Genomic DNA, 12,112 nt, shown 5'->3' on the forward strand with positions numbered 1-12,112 from the left:
AGGAAAAGACACCTCTACTCCGATATAACGCAACCCGATATAACATTACTCATGAAAAAAGCTATACAGAGAGTTGGTGAAGGAAAGCAAAATATATCAATGAGTGAAAATTGTCTACATACACCTCTACCCCACTATAACACGACCCGATACAATACGAATTCAAATATAACGCAGTAAAGCAGTGCTGGGGTGGGGGGTGTGGATCAAAGCAAGTTCGATATAATGCAGTTTCACCTATAACGCAGTAAGATTTTTTGGCTCCCAAGGACAGTGTTATATCCAGGGCTGCCCGGGGGGAGGGGGGGGGCAAGTGGGGCAATTTGCCCCAGGCCCAGCAGGGGCCCCCACGAGAGTTTTTCGGGGCCCCTGGAGCAGGGTCCTTCACTCACTCCGGGGGCCCCAGAAAACTCTCGCGGGGCCTGCGCCCCCAGAGCTTCTTCGCACCGGGTCGTCGCTGGTGGGGGGTCCTTCCTCTCCGGGACAGAAGGACCCCCCCCCCCCGAATTACCACCAAAGCGGGACCCGCCGCCGGAGTGTAGCCGGATCTTCGGCGGTAATTCGGCGGTGTGGGGGGTCCTTCCGTTCCAGGACCCGCCGCCGAAGTGCCCCGAAGACCCGCGGTGGGGGCTGCACTTCGGCAGCGGATCCCACTTCGGCAGTAATTCAGCGGCGGGGGGTCCCCGCCGTGGGTCTTTGAGGCACTTTGGCTGCGGGTCCCGGAACGGAAGGACCCGACGACAACGACTTACCGCCGAAGCAGGGGCTCCCCGCCGCCCAAGACCCCAGGCCCCCGGAATCCTCTGGGCGGCCCTGGTTATATCAGGGTAGAGGTGTATCAAGCATTATTCATAATGTTGCCCATTGTTTGCCCAGTTGTGCTGCCTGCTCAATTCTAGGCAGTCTATATGGAATAACTTCTCTTGCAGGCACCAGGTGCCCTGCATGAGAGTCTTAAATGAAAAAGAAAAAAAATTTCCCAAGAGGGAGCCAAGGTATGTATACCAATATGTGTTTTTTCCCCTTGTTATCAAAGAGACTGGAAGTTGCATATGGAGGCATATGTGCCTCTCCAGCTTCCTGCTCGTGGTGGTAGGAGTCCAAGATTACCACAAAAGGAATCCTCTAACATCTCACATATAAAAGCATCATCTAGAGTGGGCCCAGACCTTATGGGGAGGCTCTTCTTGTCAGAGTCCTTTTCTGAATCTTTCCTAGAACTCCTTGTATTCCAATGACTGGGATGAATTTGGTCAACTCTTGCATGAGAATTAACCCAGGTGCTAGTAGTGCCCACTAGATTGCTTTGTAGCAACACCCATAAAAATAGGTTGTCCAAATAGGAGTGTAGATACACCAGGGGACTTGAACTCTTCTACCACAATAATTAGTAGTTTGGTTAATACCATTTACTTAGGTAACCCAAATGGCTGTTACTTGAGCAGAATCCGCAGAAAGGTTCAGAGGCATGGTGCTATTGCAGCAGACAGGTCTCTCCCTCGCAGACAAATTCAGGTCAATAAGTGTCCCAGTGAAGTGGCTTCAGGGTCTCTGTGTGAAACTTCAACTCTCTCAAATATTTAGTGAATTCTGAGAGCTTGCATCTCCCTAACATCCCCACACTTGACAGTTTCTAATGGTGGGGGCATTTTCTGCAGCGTCCAGATCCAAAATGGCAAGAAATTCTTGATTCATTTTCAGAATTTAAACCTTGGGTTATGTATAGGACTAATCTGGCATAAGTGGAATTTTTCCCCATTCTGCTATAAAGCACATCAGCCTGACCACTAGACATGCTGACAACTGGGATGCCAGGGAGAGTTGTGCATTGGAACCAGAGCTACTGTTTAATAAGGCAGACCAGTCTGGTCTGGGCTTATCTTGTCCTATTGTTCCAATATTTGCTTGTAAGAGAGTAGATCTAAAATTATCTTCTGGTATCTACAGCTCCTAAGCAAACAATTTTTCATAGCTTCTCTGACTAAGCTGCCTGTTCTCTACTTGCAAAGGATAACATTTAGTAGCCTGGAATTAATTTGAGGAAGGCTGTGGAAGTATCTGTATAAATTGTCATTAGCATCAATTTTAAGGATGAGTTTTAATTTTTTTGTCTCTGTTGGTTGCACAAAGCTAGGTCTGCTTTGGCAAAGAATAGATTTAAAAATTTTATTAAGATATTTAAAAAAAATTATGGTACAGAGTTTAAGCATAGAAGTTTCTGGTTATCAGGAAATAACACACAGATTATTGAGGGGTGCAAAATTGGGTTTAAGATCAGCTGGCATAAGGAATACATAATCTGCAATACCCGATTAGGGGTAAAAGGTTGATGGGTCAAAGTACAGACATTGAGATATGAGGGTATGAAGTTCATATAATGGCTATGTTTGGGTGTGGGTTATCATGAGTGGCTATGAGAAGGAGGACGAACTGACCCTCATTTGGTGAGATTTAATGTTCAGGGAGTTTATGGTTCCAGTTCATATGATCCAACGGAGAAAGTCTCTTGGTCCCTTTCTCGTAGTTGAAGAACGATGTCATGCCGGCTCACACCTCCTTGGTACTGTCGGTGGCCGGTGATGTGTTAGATGTAGATGTCCCTGGACCATCGGATGGTGTCTGAGACCATGAGGCACCACATGAGCGATGCGTAATGTCGACCTATAGTTGTCCAGAGAGCTGCAGGAACCATCGACATTTCTTCCTTTAGTTTTGGTTTATTGTGAAGAAATCCTTTTCCCTGAACATCATGGCTTCTGCTAGATTCCAAATCTACAGCACACTTGGAAACAAACCAGGATTGGTGTCGACTGTTAAAATGTAAGAAAGAAATCAGCTGATCCACATTTACTTGTCTGGAATTTTTTTTTTTTTTTTTTTGCTAAGATGACAACCTTCATAGATGAATGGCAGAAAGAAGGTAGCATTTTTTATCCCATTTACCTGCCAAAAATCTCTCCCTTTTTGTAGATTTTTGCCCCACCGTCTCTCTAAGGCATTTTCCTCTCTTGAATATAATTCCAATAAATTCTATATGGAGTCATCTAATCCCTCTACCCTAGTTTCAGTTTATTTACTCAGCACATGTAAGTTCCCCCAAATGCTAAGGAGCTACATATCTGACTTTAGTTTCAACAAGTAACTTGTACTATTTTAGAGTTTTTTGTAGGATGAAGAGAAGTCAGTAGAAGCACATGTTTTAGGAAATCAAGAAAGTGCAGTACAGTATTTTTTTTAAAAGGAACTTTTGTCCCCATTCTTCTCATTTTAGAGGCTGTTTACCCGGTGCTTTGAGAATACATGATCCTTTAAGTGGTGCCATGCGAAAAGTCTAGGACCGCAGTCATCCAGCTCCACTATTCCTTTTCTTTTTGACCCAATAAATATATTCATAGATTCAGATTTTAAGTCCAGAAGGGATCATCATGACCATCTAGTCTGACCTCCTGCACATTGTAGGCCACACCCACCCACTCCCGTAATAGACCCATAAACTCTGGCTGAGATACTGAAGTCCTCAATTCATGATTTCAAGACTTTATAGAGAATCCACAATTTACACAAGTTTAAACCTGCAAGTGACCCATGCCCATGATGCAGAGGAAAGAAAAAAAACCTCAGGGTCTCAGCCATATTTGCGGTCAGATTGGCAAACAGTTGAACCCTGAGCATGCCTGCAAGACCCACCAGCCAGACACCTGGGAAAGAATTCTCTGTAGTAACTAATAGCCCTTCCCGTCTAATGCCCTATCTCTGGCCACTGGGGATTTTTGCTATTAGCTGTCACTAATGGGCCACATATCATTGTAGGTAATCTCATCATACCATCCCCTTCATCAGCTTATCAAGCTCAGTCTTGAAGCCAGTTAGGTTTTTTGCCGCCATTGCGCTCCTCCTGGAAGGCTGTTCCAGGACTTCACTCCTCTGATGGTTAGAAACCTTCACCTAATTGTGAGCCTACACTGGTTAATGGCAACTTTATAGCCATTTGTTCCTGTGTCAACATTGACACTTACCTGGAAGGGAGAGGAGTTATTTAAATTATTTATCCCTCTGATGTATTTATAGAAAGCAATTATCTCTCACCTCAGCCTTCATTTGATTCATCTAAACCAGTGGTTCTCAATCTGCGACCCAAACAGCACAGAGTTATGTCCCATGTGATGTCCTCAGGGCCATGCAGGTAGTACTGGATATGGCCCACATGACAATTGTGGGCCGCATACGCGGCCTTCAGTAGTAAATAGGTTGACAATCACTGAGCTAAACAAACCAAGCTCCATAAGTCTTCTCTCATAAGGTAGGTTTTTCCATTCCTCTGATCATCCTCTGTACCGATTTCTGTTTGAGTTCATCTTTCTTAAACATGGGAGACCAGAACTGCACACACTATTCTAGATGAGGTCTCACCAGTGCCTCGTATAATAGTAATAATACTTCCCTATTGTACTGGAAATGCTGAGTTCAATCCTTGAAGGGGCCATTTAGGGATCTGGGGCAAAAATCTGTCTGGGGATTGGTTCTGCTTTGAGCAGGGAGTTGGACTAGATGACCTCCTGAGGACCCTTCCAACCCTGATATTCTATGATGCAGTCTTGTACTGCATTAGCCTTTTTCATGGTCACATCACATTGGCAGCTCAGTCATCCTACGATCAGCCAATACACCCAAGTCTTTCTGCTCTGTTCCTTCCAACTGATACATCTCCAGCTTATAGCAAAAACCCTTTTTGTTAGTTCCTAGGTGAATTACACCTTGCACTTTGCACTATTAAATTTCATCCCATTTCTACTACTCCAATTTTCAAGGTCCTCCAGATCTTCTTGCATGATATTCCCATCCAACTCCATACTGGCTATACTTGCCAACTTTATGTCATCCACAAATTTTATTAGTGCATGCCTACCTTTTGTGCCAAAGGTCATGAATGAAAATGTTAAAGATTGATCCCAAAACCAATCTCTACGGAACTCCACTAGTAACCTCCTTCCAGCCTCATAATTCACCTTTCAGCATGACCCATTGTAGTCCCCTTTAACCAGCTCCTTATCCACCTTTCAATTCTCATATTAATCACCATCGTCTCCAATTTAACTAATAAATTCCTATGTGGAACTATATCAAAATACCTTACTGAAATCCAGGTAGATTAGATCTACCACTTTAAAAAAAAAAAGACAAAGAAAATCAGGTTGGTCTGGGGCAATCTATCTTTTATAAAACCACATTGTATTTTATCCTAATGACCATTTACCTCTATGTCCTTAACTACTTTCTCTTTCAAAATCTGTTCCAAGACCTTGCATACAATTCAGTTCAAACTAGCGGGCTTGTAGTTTCCTAGATCATTTCTCCCCCTTTTCTTAAAAATAGGTATGATATTGTCACTTACCCACAGCAAACCTCTGGCAACACTTCAAGAGTAAGGGTGATAGGTCTTGGACTTGAAAAGGCAATGAAGCAGTGCATGCATGACTAAGGGAAGCAGAACTAATACAATTCTGGGTGGACAGGTATCTCTACCACTCTTGTTTCAGTTTCACTTCTCCCCTTAAAAGTACCCTGCCTGCATAATGTGCAGATGCAACTATAACAAACAACAAAAGGTGGCTTTGCCTTGTCCACAAGACTTAGAAGATTTCTTGCCCTTACCACAAAGTCTGTTTGCCTGCCATTAACATTAGCACTCTGGCAACAAATTAAATATCTGTGGCTTTTTGGATGAAAAAACTATAAAATTGAATCAAACGAGATTAATGCGTAGGAGTTAATTCTCTGCTTTGAATCCCGCTATATTACAATTTTCCAGAGATTGCAGAATTAGTTACAACATGCCACACAGGAGGCAGACCGTCCAGTAGGGAATCTAAGGGAGAAAAGGTTCCCCCACATTCAGGAGTTTGTGACCGGCAGTTCTGAACTATCCCTCCTACACGTGCAGAAAAGTAATGTCCAGGAGGGCAGGCACTAAATTTCAACCCAGCTGCTGTGTGCGGACTCTGCTGGGTAGCTCTGTCTTTGTATCAGCCTGTAACTAAACTAGTAGATGTCCAATAACATGAAAATCCAAAAAGAAGGTGCTGGGAAGCTCTCTTCTCCCTGATCTAGACTGCTGTGAATGGAAGGGTAAAGAGAAATGGATCCCTTATTCTGTTACTCTCTTAGCTTCCTTTTTTTGGGTCCTATTGATAGTTCTCCCAAGTAGCTGTGTGAAATGGACCTAACACTTAACTGTTTCACTACTGCTATCTAAGAAGCATAAGTCCAGCTGCCCAAGGACCTGAAATTTCTCTGCTGCTTCCTAGTAAAGCTACTAGCAACAGAGGCACTGAAGTTGTCAGGAAGACAACATAAAAGTTTACATTTGGCTCACGTTTAAAAAAAAAAAAAGTTACCTTGTTTATAACATTCAAGTTTAAAATTTCTGTAGAAATTTTATGGCTTAGACACTGCATACATAGGAGACCCTCTTGTTTGTCACTAGTGAGCAGAACAGACAGTTCAAAAAACAATGAAAAATAACTCTAAAATCTTACATTTTGCCTCCCAGAGCATCTGATACCACCAGAGTTGTGCAGCAGCCTCTCAGCAAGTGATTTTCTCTATGAGCTCAGGGACAACTCTTATCCTTCACTATTCATTTTAATGCCTCCAAATAAAGAGAAGAGGGTTGACACTGTGGCAGGGACTTTAATACTATGTATGATGCTACCAAATAATAAAAACAAGAATCTCAAAAAAAAATCTGAAATTCAGTTAATTTCAAATGTTACAATGCAAGTAAAGACATTTGTTATCCTAGTCTTCCAAGAGTAATCCATCAACTGAGACAACTGAAAGCTCAGCCACAAGTCATTCTCCTTCCTTGATTCCAGAGTGAGCTGAGATTTGTGTAACTCCTAGCACAACAGTGCCCAATCTGTTGAGGTATGAAAATGCTACCACAATATAAATGTTGTTTAAATGCTAACACTCATACATTCAGGTTAAATAGCTGCATATTTTTGTTGAGATGTCTAATCTGATCTATGACCAACACGGTATAGTGAGGAGACAAAACTAGGATCTGGCCTGCCAGGACCTGATTTGGGGCAGATTGTGGCCTCAAACGTGTAAATCCCTTGCATTCAGACAAAAGGGAATAATCTTCATTTAAGTCATTTTCAAGTGTTTGCCTAAATGCACAAATTCATATAGGTTTCTTCCAAGTCTCCTTAGCACAAAACAGATTACCAAGCTCCTTGTGAAACAATGACCTGCACTTAAAAAAATAAGATTGTAAACTCTTTGGGGCACCTATTTGGTGTGGGGAGGGGAGTGCGAGAGGATACCTAGTACAATGGGCCCTTGACAGGGGACTGCAGGTACCATCACAATACAAATTACCAACAAACTACAAGGCACCAGTGTATAACATGTGTTCACTGACCATTCAATAGTTCACTGACCATTCAATACAGTGATACATTGGTCTGGTTTCCCTTATATAAAATGCAGCCCTATTTTTAAAATCCCTCAGTTCCTTCCTTTCAAGGGAAGTGAAAGAAGATTTTAGTGCAGAAAACAATATAGGGAAACCTCCTTAAAACAACAGTATTAGAAACAGACTAATTCACACACGAATATTAGTTTCTTACCTTGTAACCTGCTTTCTCCAAGTCCCTCTATGCCAGTGCAAGCAGTCGATTGAGTTCTCTCACCAGCATATGGAGACAGGAAAAAGCAAAGATTTTGTACATTGACACCTTCTCTCTACGAGGGCTGACTGGTTAGAGACTTCGCCAGCAATAGAATATGTTTTCAAAACAATACATAAGAATTAAAACAGCCCCAACTCTACCAATGCAACAAAAGAACCAAAGATAAATGGATTAGCACAGAATGACTATAAGAAAACTAATAGGTAAAATTGTTCCATTATCCGTTATGCCAGCCCACAGAGTGGGCACTTGAATAGCAATGCTCATCTTCAGTAGAAACACTGGGTACTTTGGGGCATGAGGCAGTAGCCAGCTGCAGCATACAGGGCTACCTACAGAGAAAGCTCATGCAAAGAGGTTGTTCTTATGAAGAGACAGGCAGGGATCCCTGCTCAAGGGTTTAAAGTTTTCCTACTCTCCCCGCCAAGCAACTGACCACAAGAAAGGCAGTTTTAAGGATGACAAATCCAGGACCCTTCCAACAGAGTTCAAAGGGAGCTCTTGCAAGGGCTTTTAGCACCAGGATGTGGTAACTACGCAGATGAGAGAAGCTCTCCCACTGGTGTAGGAGCATCTTCACTAACTATAGCGCTGTACATGAAGACAATCCCGAAGTGTCTAATTAATTTAATCCTTGCCTTTTTAACACCTTATTCACACACAGAGACCCTGGAGTTCCTCATGTCTAGCTGGCTATGTGTGTGGAAGCAGAAGCATTTAGGAGAAAGATACTGCAGAGGTAATTCCAGGACACTTCTCTTATACCTTCCTATACCATTCATAGTGAACATGCTCCTCTTCAGGACTTGCTAGAAGCTTTTTTATGTGACTGAAGTCACCCAACCTTTGTGCTAAGCAGGCACACCGCAGAATGCCTCCCGAGAGAAGCTTTCCCCTCAACATAGATCTGTCTACATGGGGGGGTATAACTTCATCGCTCAGGTATGTGTATTTTTCCACACCCCTGAGCGACGCAGTTATACCAATATAAGTCTGTAGTGTAGACCTGGCCTTAGGAACCTTTTGGGAAGACACAGCCCATACAGAAAGACGCTCACCTTAACTGAAATGCAACCAGAATGTCACCATAAAACAGTTACAACGTTTTGGGGGATCAATTATACTAGGAGTTGAGGAAAAGGACGACAGACATCTACCAGTGAGGTCAGAAATATAAAGGTAATGATATACCTTTTAGTGAGAGAGACTCAGACCAACAGATTGAGGTACACAGAGGCATTTCAAGGAACTGGGCACAGCCAGCATGATAAAGTTCAGAAATCTGGGAAAAGTTTACTACTGAAGAATGGCATAACACTGATACTACCTGCTACCATTAAGCCCTTACCGACCGAAAAACAAAACTATTAAAAAACCTCAGAACATCCACACATAACCAAAGCCAAAAACCCTACCCTCCCAGGCAGAGTTTTTACCCCCAAAATAAGTAGCATTGCCAAAGAATCCACAAAGTCTACTAGAGACTTTGTTATTGCTATTGTCTTTACATGGAAGGCATTAAGTCACCATGATGATGGGGGCAGTATAAAACGCTAAGATATACAGATGGCTACTGTCCAACTTGGGGAAACACAGGAGTGACCTGTAATGGATATTCTTATTCACAGATTCCATGGCCAGAAGGGACCATTGTGATCATCTAGCTTGAGCTCCTGCATTAGCACAGGCCATAGAACTTCCCACAAAGCAATTCCAAGAGCATCTTTAACAAAAATATACAAACCTTGACCAGGGGCACTGGAACAATTTCTGTAGTGGGGGTGCTGAGAGCCATTGAACCAAACTGTAAACCCTGTGTATGATGGAAACTACTTCAAGCCAGGGGGTACAGCAGCACCCCCAGCACTCCTAGTTCCTGTAACTATGATCTTGATTTTAAAATGGCCAGTAATGGAAAATCTACCTTGATCCTTGATAAGTTATTCCAATGGTTAATTACTCTCACTGTTAAAAGTTTACAGCTTATTTCTAGTCTAACTTTGTCCAGCTTCAAGTTCTAGCCAATGGACTATGTTAAACCTTTCTCTGCTAGACTGAATAGACCAGGGGTAAGCAACCTATGGCACGCATGCCAAAGGTGACACGCAAGCTGATTTTCAGTGGCACTCACACTGCCCGGGTCCTGGCCACCAGTCCGGGGGGCTCTGCATTTTAATTTAATTTTAAATAAAGCTTCTTAAACGTTTTGAAACTTTATTTACTTTACATACAACAATACTTTAGTTATATATTATAGACTTATAGAAAGAGACCTTCTAAAAACATTAAAATATATTACTGGCACGCCAAACCTTAAATTAGAGCGAATAAATGAAGACTCGGCACACCACTTCTGAAAGGTTGCCAACCCCTGGAATAGACTGAAGAGCCCATTATTAAGTATCTGTTCCCCATGTAGGTACTTACAGCCTGTAAGCAAGTCACCCCTTAGCCTTCTCTTTGTTAAAATAAAATAAATACATTGAGCTCTTTGAGTCTATCACTGTAAGGCAGGTTTTCCAATGCTTAAATCATTCTCCTGGTTCGTCTCTGAACCCTCTCCAATTTTTCAACACTTCTTAAATTGTGGACACCAGAGACAGACAGTATTCCAGCAACAGCCAAACCAGGGCCAAATACAGATATAATATAACCTCTCTATTCCTACTCAAGATTCCCCTGTTTATCCACCCATCAATCACATCAACCTTTCTAGCCACAGCATCACACTGCAGCTCAGGTTCAACTGATATCTATTGCGACCCTGAAATCTTCTTAAGCGAGAATCCCCCGTCTTGTTCCTAGACATTTACCTTTAGCTATGTTAAAATGCATACTATTTGCTTTCACCCAGTCTCCCAAGAGGTCCAGATTGCTCTGAATCAGTGGCCTGTCCTCCTCATTATTTACCACTCTCCCATTTTTTGAGCCATCTGCAAACTTTATCAGTGAAAATTTTATGTTTTTCAATTAAAATGTTGTGCAGTATCTTATTTTGCAACTTCCAGATTTGAGAGTGAAAACCAGGAGGGGACAGGTGAACAGGGCTGTGTTCATAGCACACAAACCCCTAAATTGGGAGCCTGAACTGGAGAGATCCCTGTCTCCATTCTTCTAATCGAGAACAGGGCAAAACCTAGTAGATATTTTGCAGATGAAGTCGCTGCAGACAGAAAGACAACTGAACAGGCCTGGCCAACCTGCTTCATCAGATGAATGACATTATACGAACTTAACACTCTACCGCCTCGGATCTCCATCTTCCAGCATGATGGCTTACCATCAGCTAGGCTAGGCTAGAGGGACACTTGAAAAATACACTTACTACAGTTTCTCACCGTATGCGTGTTTAAAACAAAAAAGATTTCTCTTCATAACAACCTATCCTGTTCCTACCGACTGTAAAAATCACAACAGTTTATTTGTGGCATCATACGCAATTACTATGGAAATGTCTGGTGATAGAGTGGATGATTTAATTGTACTGTATGAGTAAACCAGTTTCTATTTGTAGAATTACCATAATGTTACCACTCGTGGAAAGGAAAAAAGTATTTGAAAGACAAAGGCCTAGTATTAAAGTTTTGCTGTTGAAAGATTTTTTTGCCGAGTATTTAAATCTGAACTTCCATAAGATTACTGAGTTCATATACCAGAAAATTCTGAAACGGACAAACTTTCTGTCAAGGAGACAGACTGAATCAGGAAGTCAGCATTCACCCAAGAATCTATTTTTTTTTTTAAAAAATGTACATTAACTCAGAGAGTAGAAATGAAGACAGTTATCTGAATTGCTAAGAAAGCTTTCTTGTTCACACTTTCAAAGGATTCCATGCTCCCTCTCCCCCAAGAACAGAATGGGGCATGTGTGAAGTGGGTGGAGGGCAGAGGAAAAGCATGAAGTCTTGTGGAAGAGAAAAGAAACAGAAATATACAGCTTTAGATATGGATGTCTTAATTTTAAAATGTGAAATCCTACCTCCCATTGCAAGTGAGGCGGGATATTTCTGATCTGAAGTTTCCGACTCCTGCAGACGAATTAAAGAAAACAGTTAAAAAACAGAAAAAGCATCATTAATAGCAAAAAGTGTACATTTAAGCATATTTTCTAATAAAATAGGCAGAAGCAGTTCCACAGTACACAAAAAAGGCAAAACAATGAAGTGCAAAGGGAGGAAGTTAGATCAAAACCAATGTAAGTCCAAGTCCATCAAACTGTTACAGTAATGTGTTTTACATGTGGCAGCTGTGATGTTTCATAAAAGCATGTAGCTTGAAAGCTATTTTCATTAAACCTTTTCAAGCAAGACAGGAGTATCTAGCTTTTTGTATACAAAAGCATATACAAAATACTTCCACCCCTCACTGTTTTTGAGAAAAAATGTTATACCACGAGGTTTCCAACAGGAAAC

The 12,112-nt window shown here is 41.9% G+C and overlaps 1 protein-coding gene across 3 annotated transcripts in view; it reads right to left on the reverse strand.

Annotated features, from left to right (window-relative positions):
• The window catches only part of IGF2BP3 (insulin like growth factor 2 mRNA binding protein 3), a 178,940-nt gene that overhangs the window by 133,521 nt on the left and 33,307 nt on the right, over nucleotides 1-12,112 (reverse strand). For all 3 annotated transcript variants that reach the window (XM_039522900.1, XM_039522901.1, XM_039522902.1), the window contains one exon: nucleotides 11,680-11,728. In XM_039522900.1, coding sequence (XP_039378834.1) covers nucleotides 11,680-11,728 — 49 coding nt within the window. The remainder of the gene's footprint in view (nucleotides 1-11,679; nucleotides 11,729-12,112) is intronic.

Source organism: Mauremys reevesii, linkage group 2 (assembly GCF_016161935.1).
Source record: "Mauremys reevesii isolate NIE-2019 linkage group 2, ASM1616193v1, whole genome shotgun sequence".
NCBI classification, from domain to species: Eukaryota; Metazoa; Chordata; order Testudines; family Geoemydidae; genus Mauremys; species Mauremys reevesii.